This window comes from Biomphalaria glabrata, chromosome 6, assembly GCF_947242115.1.
Source record: "Biomphalaria glabrata chromosome 6, xgBioGlab47.1, whole genome shotgun sequence".
In the NCBI taxonomy this organism is placed as follows: Eukaryota; Metazoa; Mollusca; class Gastropoda; family Planorbidae; genus Biomphalaria; species Biomphalaria glabrata.
Window position 1 is genome coordinate 50247823 of NC_074716.1, and position 15335 is coordinate 50263157.

General features: G+C 36.1%; 2 protein-coding genes across 5 annotated transcripts in view; both read left to right on the forward strand.

Moving 5' to 3' along the window:
- Positions 1–6780, forward strand: part of LOC106072397 (5'-nucleotidase domain-containing protein 1-like) — a 30644-nt gene extending 23864 nt beyond the window's left edge. For all 3 annotated transcript variants that reach the window (XM_056032026.1, XM_056032027.1, XM_056032025.1), the window contains one exon: positions 283–6780. In XM_056032026.1, coding sequence (XP_055888001.1) covers positions 283–377 — 95 coding nt within the window. In that variant the 3' untranslated portion in view covers positions 378–6780. The remainder of the gene's footprint in view (positions 1–282) is intronic.
- Positions 6781–14132: 7352 nt separating this feature from the next.
- The window catches only part of LOC106072394 (baculoviral IAP repeat-containing protein 3-like), a 29178-nt gene continuing 27975 nt past the window's right edge, over positions 14133–15335 (forward strand). The window contains exon 1 of one of the 2 annotated variants that reach the window (XM_056031868.1): positions 14133–14205. The gene's annotated coding sequence lies outside the window, so the exon portion shown is untranslated. The remainder of the gene's footprint in view (positions 14206–15335) is intronic. The other variant, XM_056031867.1, reaches the window with a different exon arrangement.

Here is a 15335-nt window from a genome sequence, read left to right on the forward strand (position 1 = left end):
GCTTAACATCAGTTGCCCTATAGATTGCAAGGTCTGAAAGGGGAACTTTACTTTTACTTCCAAATCTATGAGTTACAAAAAAACTTGATTGATACTTGATTGATTGAATGATTTTGCTTGAGACATAACTGTTTACGTCATTCATCATTTATAATTTTTTAAATTTTTGTGTGTGTTCAAAAGATGCTATGCACACAAAAATGTGTCACTAAACTACAAAGATTTGTATAGAAACATTTTTTTTCACTATGTTCGTAAGTTGTTTCATATTGTTTTTTTTAGGTGTGCCAGTGGACAATACTTTTAGCACATTCAATAATCAAGCAGGCAACATAAAAGGCTTTCACCCTGGCTGTCCGAAGTCATTGCTTTCTTGAAGACTTTTTCTTGTCCACGTATAATGATGTAACAGGAGCGTTATCCAAAGAGGCAGTTATTCAAGTGAAGATTGTGCTGTGTTGTCTTTACGTTGTCTTGCTGTTCTTGTTTGTTTTAAATCAGATGCATTTACTTGTGTCTCATGACAACTGTGTTCACAGATGTGTCTTATGGAAGTGTTTTATAGTCCGTACATCTCTGTTCTGGCTGAAAAATTAGTCTGTCCAGTGTTTCAGAAGTATTAAAGTTGTAATACCAAGTGTAATATTTTCCAAATGTTAGTCCTGTAAGACTCCTGTATATATTGTGCATAACTATGGTGACATTGCCAAAATGGTGAAGTAAATATATATATATCTATATTAATAATTCTTTAAAATATTTTTTTGTACATACAAATAAATATATTTTTATAGACAATTTTTTTATCTAAAAAATTGTATTCAAAATAGATAAAGCTAACTTGATGACTGCCCTGATACTCAGATAAATCTTAATTGAAAATTCCATTATCTCTCATCGATTCCACAAAGTTTATACAATTGTATAGTAACACTTGAACCTTCAACACTAATGTACCGCAAGCAAGGAATAGTTCTATTTTAAAAAAAAAACATGTTTCCAAAATCACTGAAAAAGATAATAGTTACAATATTCTGTTTCACGAGGAGGATAATGAAGAATCATGATATGAGGAGTTTTTAATCTTTTTTTTATCTACCTTATCTTATATAATACAGACGTTACTTCGAAAAAGAAGATAATGACGTCCTACGGGTCATGCATTCAGTCATGCATGTTAACCAATGACTTAAATTCTGCCAAGTCACTGCCATGGTTTTCCTGGCTAGCTCAGGCAACCCATTCCATGCTCTAATAGCACTAGGGAAGAAGGAGTATTTGTAAAAATTTGTCCTAGCATATGGGATGAGGAATGTGCCTTTTTTGTCTATAGCGCATCTTTCTTGTTTATAGCTGCCACATATCTCACAATTTTTATTCAAATAGATTGTCTAGGGTTTTTCTACTTTTAAATGCTATAAGTGTTCAGCATTAAAATTCTGGGATTAATATTTTAAGAAGGTTACTTAATAGTTTGTATGGACCTCCCAAAGAAACGGACCCCCAAGTGGTCCACTCTGACAGGTAAAAAGAACAGGTTTCAATATTTTCATACATATATTAGACATAAATGGATAGCAGCACCAGGGACAAAGTTTTTAAGAGAGAAAGTAGTGAATTAAAATGCTACGAAAATAAGGGAATGCGCCGGCCGAGGCTCAAACCCATGACTCTGGATTCGACCCCACGGCCTAGCGAGTCATTTCGCCTGTATGCAAATTACCACCCCAGTGGTCAAAGGTCACAAGCCCTAGCTAGCCCCTCCCCCACCTTGCAGCATCCATTCACTAACAACTTCAATAGAGCTGACAAAGACAGCCGTTAGGCATGTATTAGACAAACAATGGCTCTATCTAATTGTGTATCTCTCATAATGACAAGTGGACAACATAAATACATTGCATATAGAAGCTTCAGTGGGTATGAGCACCTAGGTTCAACTCCATATTTACGTTCAATATTTTCATCATGAATATTAGAAGCCATGAATACCAACATCTACCACAACCCTACCTCTGTCCATTCGAAAAGAAGAGGCCTGTGTGTGTGTCGATATCATTGTATTCTTAGGTTGACTGACATAATACCACAGGGTACGGAGATAATGATAATGTTTTATTATTATAATATCAGGGTATATTGTTAATATTTTTATGTATTCAGTCAACTGATTATTAAAAAGATATGATTCAGTGTGAGCCTGGCCTAAATGATGTTATTGAATACTCATCTAATTGATGGTTTTGTTAAGGGCCAATCTCTCATTCAAGGGAGGAAACCTTTCCCTTCTGTTTAGCCTTCAAGCTTATGCACAGGGAATGCACTCCACTTCTATAATACTGCTTGATGTTTTAAAATATATTTGACTTGTATGTATACTAAATGCATTCTTTCTCTTTTAAAACATTTTAGTACCTTGTATCACAAAAAAACACTTAGATTGGTAATACAAATATTTTAACCCATACTTTAGAAAATAACAAAACTGTTTGCATAAACATTTTCAAAACCATCTGAAAAAATGCCTATTTTATTAATATGGTCTCCCCTGTTGTTTTTAGTATCATAGTGTATAGTTGTAAAAATAGTGTGCATTATGAAAAAAACTTTGCATTTTAATTTTACTAATTAAATGGTTAGCTTTCAGAAAACAAAGAAACAAAAAAAAAAGCAAAAATGTAGAAATATCTTTTCTAGTTTTGCTATCTAAACAGGGGCCGATGGACAGAAAGACCTCACAAAACTAATAGTGACTATTCTCCCTTCAGAAGCGGCTGAAATTCTTCATGTTAGCAGCTTTTCAGTTTAGCAGTTTATTTTATTGATACTTTCGTACAATTCAGTACTATCTGCTCAGCTATATACACAAATCCTCAATGGAAAAATGTTTCTGTAAAGGTTGCAGAGTAATGTATTTGGTGTTCACGTACAATCTAGTTTTAATATTGGAGCAACTATGTTTAATATCTATATTCTATAGGTATCTGTTTTGTAAATAGCTGAATTATAAGTCCAGTCTTTATACAGTTTTGCAAAAGGTTTTAAATGTATGTAAATCTATTCAGCTGTTAGGTTATATTAGGGTATGAAACAGGCAATATCCAAGAGATAAGATAAGATAATTTTTATTGATCCAAACAAATGGATATTCAGTTTGACTACAGTGGACCACCTCAGCATAACTATTGTAACAATAAAAAAATAGATGCATATACGAACCACATACAGAAGTTCTCTTATACAAAGTCTTGTATAAACACATTTTAAAATTCAACTTTCTTCTTCTTGGTTCTCATTTTACATGTCAGAGAGTTCAGATCAGTAATCTTATATCTGAGATGAACTGCCCAGTGGTTTGTAGATCAGGCAGTTCTCCGTATAGTTTTTGCTCTATAGGAGGGTTTTGGGGCCAGATTCTTGTTTGGGCCTCTTGATATAGTATGCACCTTTGAAGGACATGGTCTGCATTCTCTGGCGATGCTCCACAAGGGCAGGTTTCGCTCATCTCGACTTTAAGCTTCCGGAACATATGTTGTCTCATTCTGTTGTGTCCGGTTCTGAGTCAAAAAAATTATGCATTGCTATGTTAAAATGGCTTACAACAGGCGTCCTTTTTCTTGTAATTGGGATTTGAGATGGTCCTATTCTCATTTATTCTACACTTTGATAACTTGAAGTTATCAACAAAGATAAATTAACACATGAGAACGGAGAAGAAGAAGTGCATAAATACATAAACTAGCTCAATCTTTGGTGGACTTCTGTCTAATTACTGCTGTCCATTTTTGGAAATTTGCCTTACTTTCTCCTTAAGTCATTCTCTCATGTACAGGGACATTCATACATTTAGGCCATATCATGTCACTGTCCCTGCAGTAAGATCTTTCTTGCCTACACTCCTGCTTACCTATTAACTTATTTTCTATGTCAAATGCTACACCTAACCCAGTAAACAAAGCGATGGTATCTGCTAATGATGGTTTTCTAAAAATAAGTGTCATGGTTGTTTTGATTGCTTAAACACTAAACATGTTTAAGTTTTGGGAAACAATGCATAGAACTAAAAATAGCCAAGACCGTAAACAAATAAGTAGGGATCTTGTCAGTGAAAGATTCTGGTTTCTTTTCTGTCTTTTGAAGCTAATTTTCGAAAGGGATTAAATAATAGGGAAGACAATAAGCTGGGGATAGTCAGTAAGTCTCAAGCTTCATGTTAAGTCTACTTTTGTGAATCTATTATGAAATTATATATTTTATATATAATTTATATTGTCTGTTAATAGTGTTTGTGCTTCCTTCTTCTTTATTATATCTAAGAATCCTGTTCAATGCGTACCCCTGTTCTCAGAGGAAGTGATCAGCTTGTAGACACTGTGGGGCTGACTATCATTACCTGAAACTGCCATCCCTCTACTTCATTGTTTGTTCGTGGCAAACTTTTCTGTACACTTGAACTACTCCTTAATAGACTGATATGAACCTAACATATCAGCAAGATAAGGAATGTGATGTCAGCTTGTCTGATCCCATTAATTTGGACCACATTTCAAATAAAAAAATTCCTTAGCAAATGATCATATGTGCTCTGTCCAGCATAGCTGTCAAACATGTGCAAGATACATACATTTATATATCATACATTCAGTCGGAACTATTTTATGTCTCGTTTTTTGTTTGTTGGTAAACTTCAAATATTGTCTACATGTGTGATATATTGTCTACATGTGTGATATAATGTATAAAACAGATCACAGAAAGTTTACTATATTGTCATTTTGAATGTTTATACAATTACTAATCAGAGTGAACACTGTAAATATTTACTAAAGCTATTCATGGGACCCATTCAAGAATAATATTGAGAAGAGAATAGTTAATGTGTACACAATTTTTTTATAAGACTCAAAATTGTTTATTAAATCAAGAAACTGTTTGTAACATTGTATTAGAATGTAAACCTGAAACTTTCTAATGTTCTATTGCAGTGATGCCCAAAATACGGCCTGCGGGCCAGATCCGGCCTGCAATGTGGTTTTATCCGGCCCACCGAAACATCTGCACAAAGTGTAGAATAGGTTGAAAAATTTATTTTTACCCACGTCAGGGTCCTGACTTTTTCTCTGATAAATTGGTACCATGCCATTAAAAATGTGTAGGTTTATGAAATAAGAGAGAAGAAGAAACCTCTGAATTAAGAATCTTACCAGGAAAATTGAACAGATCTTTAATTATTTTTTTTTTGGAACCTGATAATAAACTAACATATTTGTTTAGTAAATTGTAGCTGTTTAAAAAAACAACAACAACATATATATACGGCTTTATAAAACAAATATTACGGCATTCTTGGTTTGAGCCACGAATAAAAGGTTGTTAAACTAAGCCTAGAAATTGGAGGATGGATGGGAATAATTACCAAAAAGAGACAAGAAAATGAGTCGTTGGTGAAGCTAACTACAACGTTTCTCACATTTTAAGAGAGAAATGAAGCCAGTTAATATCCTATTAATTAATGCAAGTATTAGATCCACTGGTTTCTAATAAAATTCTTTTAGGTCAATTTCATTTCGTTTATGTACATTTTCAGTCATGTGGCCCACGACATGAGTGTCGGAAATAAAAATGGCCCGCAGGTCGAATTAGGCTGAGCATCACTGTTCTATTGGAATTAAAGTAAACCAATGTCCCCTTTCAGACCATGTGGTCTATAGGACAGATGATGTAAAGGTCATCTGTTTCTGTGGCCCACTGTTAACGAAGGTGTCATGTGGCCAGCGCAATGACCAACCACCTTTACTTTTCCCCAACTAATGTCAGGTACCCATTAGAGGCTGGGTGGACTCAGAGGCGCCCAAAATCCTGAAATTAAACATTTTCACCAGGATTTGAACCCGGGACCCCAGGTTTAGAAGCCAAGCGCTTTACCTTACTGCTCTGCAACCATGCCTCTTTCTATTAGAATGTATATCTCAAAATGTTTTAAATTCTATTAGAATATACTTTGGAAACTGTTAGTAATGTTCTAATAGTGTGTTAATCAGAAATATACAAAATCTGAAGTTAAAGATTACATGTCATTGTAAATATCCTTTTTTTTTTAGGAACTCCAAATTTCTTGGGCATTTTAAGAAGTCTGTTTTAATTTTATTGCATTTACTTATGGCATTAACATATTCCCATTTGTTGTTTTCAAAGCTGTCAAGAAAGTCTTAACATTAAATGACAATATTTTTCATTATTTTCTGAAATTTTAAAATATTTTTTAATTTTTAGATCAAGTCCAGATTTTCATGCAATTTTCTACTTCCTTTTCAGTTGGTGTGTTTTTCTTAAACCATGTAACAAATCATTCGTAACATTTAAGGCCCATGTTTATTCTGTGACAGGTGTCTATTTCGCTTCCTACTTTAACTGATAAGGTTTGAGAATTGAACATTTTGACTAGTGTTGAGAACTGAAAAATGTTTTCAACTTGTCATATTTGTATTAGTTCATGGAATTAATTTTGTTCATGCTTAGTTGATTATTGATTTCAATGTTTGAACTATTTAAATATATTTTTTTTTGTTAAATCATATGTCGAAAGAAACTATTTTTTTTTTTACATTTTGAGATACAGTTAGTATTATTTTTTTTTTACAAAACTTGTATCAATTCAATGGGTCTGTCTGGTACACATTTTGTACACATTATTTCTCCCAATTTCCATTCTCGGATCAAGTTGAAGCTTTGGAGAATTATTTGTTGGCCAAGACAATACATGAATTGATAAAAAAAATATTAACTATTTGGTCAGTTTTGATTGCTGTTTTTTTTTTAATTTTGTTGGAGATTAACAAGGGAAATAAATCCTTCCTAGGGTTAAATATGTCAGGTTATGTCCCCTGAAATAATTGTAAATATTATTTCTCCCACACCCATTTTCAGATCAAGTTGAAACTTTCAACAATTATTTATTGTACCTTAAAAAACATGAATCAATAAAAAAAATTAACCAATTAGTCAATTACTTATTGGTTATTTTTTTTTTTATTTCATATTGAAAAATGGAAAATGTTATTAAATTTATCTGATTTTAATTTAGTGAACGAAGCCCTCATAAGCAAAGGAATGACTGACTGATTCCATAGACCAGACTTGGCCTACTTACTTCTAGATGAGGAGTCCAAGAGCTGACCTACTTATTTCTAGGAGTCCATGGGGTTGGCCTACTTATTTCTAGATGAGGAGTCCAAGAGTTGGCCTACTTATTTCTAGATGAGGAGTCCAAGAGTGGCCTACTTATTTCTAGATGAGGAATCCAAGAGTTGGCCTACTTATTTCTAGATGATGAGTCCAAGAGTTGGCGTACTTATTTCTAGATGAGTCCAAGAGTTGGCCTACTTATTTCTAGATGAGGAGTCCAAGAGTTGGCCTACTTATTTCTAGATGAGTCCATGAGTTGGCCTACTTATTTCTAGATGAGGAGTCAAAGAGTTGGCCTACTTATTTCTAGAATAGGAATCCAAGAGCTGGCCTACTTATTTCTAGATGAGGAGTCCAAGAGTTGGCCTACTTATTTCTAGAATAGGAATTCAAGAGTTGGCCTACTTATTTCTCGATGTCCAAGAGTTGGCCTACTTATTTCTAGATGAGTCCTTGAGTTGGCCTACTTATTTCTAGATGAGGAGTCCAAGAGTTGGCCTACTTATTTCTAGAATAGGAATTCAAGAGTTGGCCTACTTATTTCTTGATGTCCAAGAGTTGGCCTACTTATTTCTCGATGTCCAAGAGTTGGCCTACTTATTTCTCGATGTCCAAGAGTTGGCCTACTTATTTCTAGAATAGGAATTCAAGAGTTGGCCTACTTATTTCTCGATGTCCAAGGGTTGGCCTACTTATTTCTAGAATAGGAGTTCAAGAGTTGGCCTACTTATTTCTCGATGTCCAAGAGTTGGCCTACTTATTTCTCGATGTCCAAGAGTTGGCCTACTTATTTCTAGAATAGGAATTCAAGAGTTGGCCTACTTATTTCTCGATGTCCAAGAGTTGGCCTACTTATTTCTAGAGGAGATTTAATTAAGGAACGTTCAGATATTATATAATGAAAAAGGGAGGATATACGATTTAACTGTCTCACAATTTGTTACAGGGGGTTAGGGATGTTAGAAAGAGTGATTTTAGGCTTTAAGTAATATCCGAATGTTCCATTAAGGCAGTGTTTCCCAAACGTTTGACCTGTGTACCCCATGTATAATTTTTGTAGCCTAATGCTGAGTAAACCTCGACCCCCCCCCTCCCATTTTAATTCATTAACAGAACATAATAAATGGGTATTTTAAAAATCAGCAAAGTTTGTGATATACAACCCGTACCCCCTCCGAAGTCTTCCCGTAACCCTGGGGGTACGCGTACCTCACTTTGGGAAACACTGCACTAGGGAACTGGAAAGACTAGTTTAAGTCTTTCCCCGGCTGTGAGTGTTTGACAAACAAACAAACAAAAAAATCACAAAGACTTAAAAATGGAAGCCTATTTTTGAATCACTTCTGTTCACAAATGTGTCACTTCCGGTTCACAAATTTATTACTTCAGCAAGCGTCTTATCACGAAAAGAAGTCTATATGAAAGTTTTGGTTTGGCCCACGTGTTTGGACTCCTTACTATACATTTGACTTCCTGGGACACTCACACTTTTGGAGTTGGCCCTACTCTTAACTTCCACTTGCAGGCGTATTACTTAAATAAATGCCCTGGGGGGGGGGGACTTCTGTGACAAACAAATTAAACTTGACGTTCATTGGCAGATATTTACAGCTTTCAATCTCAGTGTAAAACAAAACCAAGTGAAATGACAAGCTATCGAAGGACTGTAAAATACCTCTCTCTCAACTCACTTAAAAGCTACTGGTCTCAGTGTATACTAATAGTGTGTCACGTGGTTCCATCTCTAGTCTCCCCCCCTACTTACTCCATGTTTCACCAGCCACTTAAATTCACACACACACACAATCACACACACACACACTTGTTATCAGTCTGTATCATCCTTGATTTTCGTAAGCACGACCGCATTTAGGCTAAAGCCAGCGGTTCTCAACCTTTTTAACTCCGCGACCCCCTAATACAATTTCCTACTATGCGGCAACCTTCCGCCATATTTTTTTATTGCGTTAATAGGCCTATGTTATAAAAATCGTTATCAAAATGTCTATATCTGACATCCATGATGTATTTTTATTGTTAGAAACTGAACATACCAAAAGCTTAATTTAGTGTAAAATGTGTCAACTGAAATTTGAAAAGTAGGCCTGCACCTAACCATGGAAAAGGTAGGCTACAGTCTTTGATGTCTGCCTGGTCGTGCGGTTTGCATGCTGGACTGTCGTTCGGACTTATCGATGGTCCCGGGTTCAAACCCTGCCCGCTCCCATCCCCCGTCGTCCTGCGGGAGGTTTGGACTAGGAAGTAATTATCTTCAACTCTGAAGGAACATCCGAAATAAGTAAAACATTTTACAACAAAACATTTTACAAACATGATACAGTAAATTAGACTGATACAAAAATATTGCTGCGACAGTCTTAGATACAGTAAATTAGACTGATACAAAAATATTGTTGCGACAGTCTTTGATACAGTAAATTAGACTGATACAAAAATATTGTTGCGAGTCTTTGATACAGTAAATTAGACTGATACAAAAATATTGTTGCGACAGTCTATGATACAGTAAATTAGACTGATACAAAAATATTGTTGCGACAGTCTTTGATACAGTAAATTAGACTGATACAAAAATATTGTTGCGACAGTCTTTGATACAGTAAATTAGACTGATACAAAAATATTGTTGCGACAGTCTTTGATACAGTAAATTAGACTGATACAAAAATATTGTTGCGACAGTCTATGATACAGTAAATTAGACTGATACAAAAATATTGTTGCGACAGTCTTTGATACAGTAAATTAGACTGATACAAAAATATTGTTGCGACAGTCTTTGATACAGTAAATTAGACTGATACAAAAATATTGTTGCGACAGTCTTTGATACAGTAAATTAGACTGATACAAAAATATTGTTGCGACAGTCTTTGATACAGTAAATTAGACTGATACAAAAATATTGTTGCGTCAGTCTTTGATACAGTAAATTAGACTGATACAAAAATATTGTTGCGACAGTCTTTGATACAGTAAATTAGACTGATACAAAAATATTGTTGCGACAGTCTTTGATACAGTAAATTAGACTGATACAAAAATATTGTTGCGACAGTCTTTGATACAGTAAATTAGACTGATACAAAAATATTGTTGCGACAGTCTTTGATACAGTAAATTAGACTGATACAAAAATATTGTTGCGACAGTCTTTGATACAGTTAATTAGACTGATACAAAAATATTGTTGCGACAGTCTTTGATACAGTAAATTAGACTGATACAAAAATATTGTTGCGACAGTCTTTGCAAACGCACCAACTTATGTGCGAAGGTTGATCTTGTTTCTGTTTCACCTGATCAAGAATTCTCGGGGCAGTCTTTGTAGGCACGAAAAGCGTGATCTCTATCATCAAGTCTATTTCTGTATTTAGACTTGATAACTTAGCGCCTAGAAAACCCAGTTTCACATAGATATGTTGTTGGAAATGGCGGAATAAGGTGCATAAAAAATTTCAGATAGAACCCGATATGACTAGAAACAATGGAACCAGAATTGTGTAACTGACATTGAAGATAAGATATTGATCCGATCAAATGGAAATTCAGTTTAACTACAATTAACAACCTCAGCGTAACTACTGTAACAATAACAGTATAGATGCAAATACGAACAACATTCACACACGAAACACATACACACTCACAACCAGCGCTTTATGAATTAGACTTCTATGTACTTCTCGATGACGACAGCTGATCTTGTAACACTCTGACCGAAAGTGGGATAAAGGAGTTTTTAAATCTTTCTGTTTTAGTCCTTATGGAAAGGAGACGACCACTTCGTTCAGAAGAGAAATCGTTAATAGCTGCAACGCTATCGATGTAGTGGCTATGTGTTTATGGCAGTGTCGTCGTTGCTAACGTCTGTCCGTGAACCATACAGTGAGTTCCGATGACTCGTTTTGTATCAAACGTTGAAATTGAGACCGACTTCCAACCATACTTGGAGGCGCGGTGGCTGAGCGGTAAAGCGCTTGGCCTCCGAACCGGGGACCGGGGTTCGAATCCTGGTGAAGACTGGGATTTTTAATTTCGGGATCTTCGGGCGCCTCTGAGTCCACCCAGCTCTAATTAGTACCTGACATTAGTTAGGGAAAAGTAAAGGCGGTTGGTCGTTGTGCTGGCCACATGACACCCTCGTTAACCGTAGACCACAGAAACAGATGACCTGAAAGGGGAACTTTACATTTTTCCAACCATACTCGAAGGACCATCTGTGCAGACACCACGAATATAAAACAAACTTTGTCAATCCCATCAGGTGGTGTAGAGGGCGTTTCGGGAGATTTTCAAAATAGAAACTTGTTTTTTTTAAATCACCATTATGTATACATCTCACTTAAACTATCAATTGTGATCAATTTACAACGTCTGAATGCTAAATATTGGTAATGGAGCGGACATCATTTCCTGATCGATAATATCAACAAACATGTCAACTATTCTCCTGTGAACTCTGTCCTTAGATAAGAGAATTGTACTTAATTTATTTACAGATTAGGCTCCAAACATAACTCTAGTAAGGTCTTTGACCGCTGACTTCTAAGTAGTGAGGTTTTCTCTAGCGACTCTGAAAGCCACCAAACAAGAAGCTTAAACGGCTGCTATGTTTTGATTATGATATTTGCCCCCTGAGTCAAGTCTTTTTTTTTTTTTTTAATTTCGTCGGCCTTTAAAACGCAAATACTGGATATCGGCAAAGCTCGGACATTTGTTCTGATTCGTACATCCGGTCGGAACAATCTATCATTGCGCAGTGTAGGACGGGGCACTGCCCTGTTGGTGCTTACTTTGCCCGGTTCCGGTCAAATTTTGATGCCCGTTGCCGACACTGTGGAGAGTCGGTGGAGACAGTGACGCATCTCTTGCGAGAAGGTCCGCAGCTCCGAGAGCTGCTGGATAGTTTGTCTGCAGAGTCACTTGACCTGTATGGGAGCTTAAAGGCACTACGCCTAACAGCAGAGTTTCTCGCCAAGGCTCTACGGGAGGACTGATCCTTCCAGCCTTGCCACCAAATTGGAGTTCATCTCAGATTCGTACATCCGGCAGATAGAACTTCAGTACAAATGACGCATCGGGGTATTTCAATTCATGCTTTAACTTTTGAAGTACCGTAGGCCCAATTGAAGTACCGTAGGCCCCAAAACCATACCGCACACACAAAAATCGTCCTATATATTTTCTTTTCTAGCATTCTTTTGTTCGAGATCCATGTTCATGTTTCGCAATGAATATATTACCTTGAAAAAAACTGTGGCGCATTACCACTTTCAATTTCTTCATGACTTCAACATAGAAGTAGAGTTTGATCCCGAAGTGACGTTACGCCGATCGATCGATGGACAGTAACTCCAACTGTTGAAAATAGCTTATTCTACGACAATGGAGATGTGGTCTCCTGCCTCTGTTTTCGAATGACATTTTAAAAAAAGTAACTACAAATAAAAAAAACATGTCTAACCTCAATAATGGTTTCACAATTACTAACTCAAAGCGCCCTCTGTCTATTCTGGCAATATGCCCGGGCTTTTTATATTTGACGCCCTCACTTTTTTAGTTTATTTATTTGACTCTTGGCAATCGTTTCATATTTTGTATTTATATTTTAAAAAATCAGATGAAAAATAAACGAAAAACCCAAATTTCCGATGGTCTTAGGCCACCCCTGGCACATGGTCATTCGACCCTCAAAGGGGTCGCGATCCACAGGCTGAGAACCCCTGTCTTATGCTATTTTAGAAATGGGTCCCCTCAGTAATCAACACAATGCTCTTTATCCTTAGCAATTTAAGCAAAATAGAGGGGGGTCTGAAACTAATTCTACAGGGCTTAAAATATAGTGAGAAAGAGATATGGAGTCGCAGTGCAGAAAACGTATGAAATATCAAGGGGCCCTTTTATAGTGGACACCCGCAAGGCTTATGTGGTACAGAGAAAGAATATTGGGTAAACTTCCCAGGTGTGCTCAGGCTTCGGCCTCGCCTCTAACTCAAACATCTGCTTGGATACCTCCAGGCACTGTCAGCCTTAGGCCGATTTAACCAATTGTTCTGAATTGGGACCCGCGCCTGGCATGGGCCCCGCAATTTACATTTAGCATATCACTAACAGTCATGGCTATTGTCACAGGCTTTTCGCGATTTAGGACTTAAAGGTTTAATATATTTGGCGAATTGGCGTATCGTAACACCACGGATATTGCCATAGGACTGACATTATTTGACAATTTTTCAAACTCAAATTGATCAAAACCTTAAATCAGTAATTCACCAAGAACAGGGGCGGACAGGCTATATGGGCAAACGGGCAAATGCCCGGTGGGCCGGTAACAAATGGGCCGGTCTGGTCGCAACTAAAGAAAAAAAAATGTTTTTCAATGCAGACAACTTTTTTAAAAAAGTGACAGTAGCAAGACAATTTAATTTTGTACTTATTAAAGAATGAATAAAATGCATAGATGAATTTATTTTCTAATACAAATTCTTAACTCTTTCCCTCCGTAATTATTTTTGCACATTCAGACGGAATCCTTCATTTTTCTCATTACTATTTCACTACCATTTTATGATTAAGCTTCAATAGCTTTTTGTTTGTTGTGATCAGAAAATGTTTTATTTGGTATAGGGTTAAAGGGAAATGCATGCTCCTTCTATATAACATAAAGATAAGTTTTTAAAATTAAATATTAATTTAATTTAATGAGGTCAAATCAACGATGGTATCGTCGATTAGGAGAGAAAGATTTAATTTTCACTTAACATCGTTCTCCCTACCCAAACTGGGCCCCGCGCAGTCAATTTCGCATAGGGCCCTGCACTTGTAAGGGCCGGCCCTGATGCCAATAGGCCTAAGACATTTTTTTCCCACGGAAATATTGACCACTTTATTAACATGTTGATAAAAATAGCCTAAACGGGAAACTTTTGTGGAAAATTCCTATCGGGAAATTCTGCAATTATTCTGCGTTTTCCATTTTGAACAGAAAATGAGCCAGTAAGTAACTATCTAGATTAGCTAATTTAATGACAAATAGAGATCTATATAATTTGATTTGTTTTTATATGTCCTTTCCGCTATTCCATTGATTATTTTCTTTTAATCCATTTTAAAAAGCCTATAACTAAGTGGCCTATTTATAATTATATAGGCCTATATTATAAATAGACATTATGATCATCTATCATAATCTATGCCAATATCATGAATATGACTTTGCAATACAAACCATTAATTACGGTTACCGTTCATTAGATCTACGTATGTTCAATAAGTATCAATTTTAAATAGCCTTCGGGATAATGAATTTTAAACCTAATTAAGTTAATTGTAAAAAAATAATTAATGGAATAGTCTGTAAGTTTGTCGTCATGCTAGGCTGCTATTTATTAATGTAGGCCTTAAATATTTAATGCGTATTCGTTACGCAAAATCTCCCAAAAATGACCGTCAGTACGCAAATACGCATTTAACCCGTCGCGTTACGCATTTCGTATCCTTTTTTTTTCCTCTCTTGACTACCTTACGAGCGGTCACGGAGGTCACGCTAAGCGGCGCTAAGCGGCGCCTTCGACATAGGGGTCACGGAGGTCACGCGCTAAGCCGTTCTGTTGGGGGGTGGGGGTTGGAAGAAAAGGTGGGGGAACACATTGTGTCCAGATCTATACGTTGATACGTTGATTGGTTCTTAATAGCAATTAGATTTAGTCTAGAAATGAAGAAAGCGAGAGTGAGGGAGTGGCGGGTTGGTACTAGGTTGGTACCGTCAGTTAGCTGATACACCAACGTACTTTTTTTTTAGAAATTAATTATGTTGAATCCCTGATTCCCGTATTCATTTGTATAGAAAAAAATATCGAAGTGCTATCCATTCAAAACACATTGAGTGACATTGTAGATATCTTGCCTACGAAAGTTTGGAGTAGACCTACGTTTGTAGCGGATCCACGGCATCGGTAACACTCTTGAGCCCAGATCTAGAGTAGATTATATTCATTATATAGACATAGACATAGATCTAGTCTAGATATCATCTCTATAGTCGTATTGATCTAGATTTAGATTGTAGATCTAATCATGACATCTAGATCTAATATTATATATATATATAGGCCTATATATATATG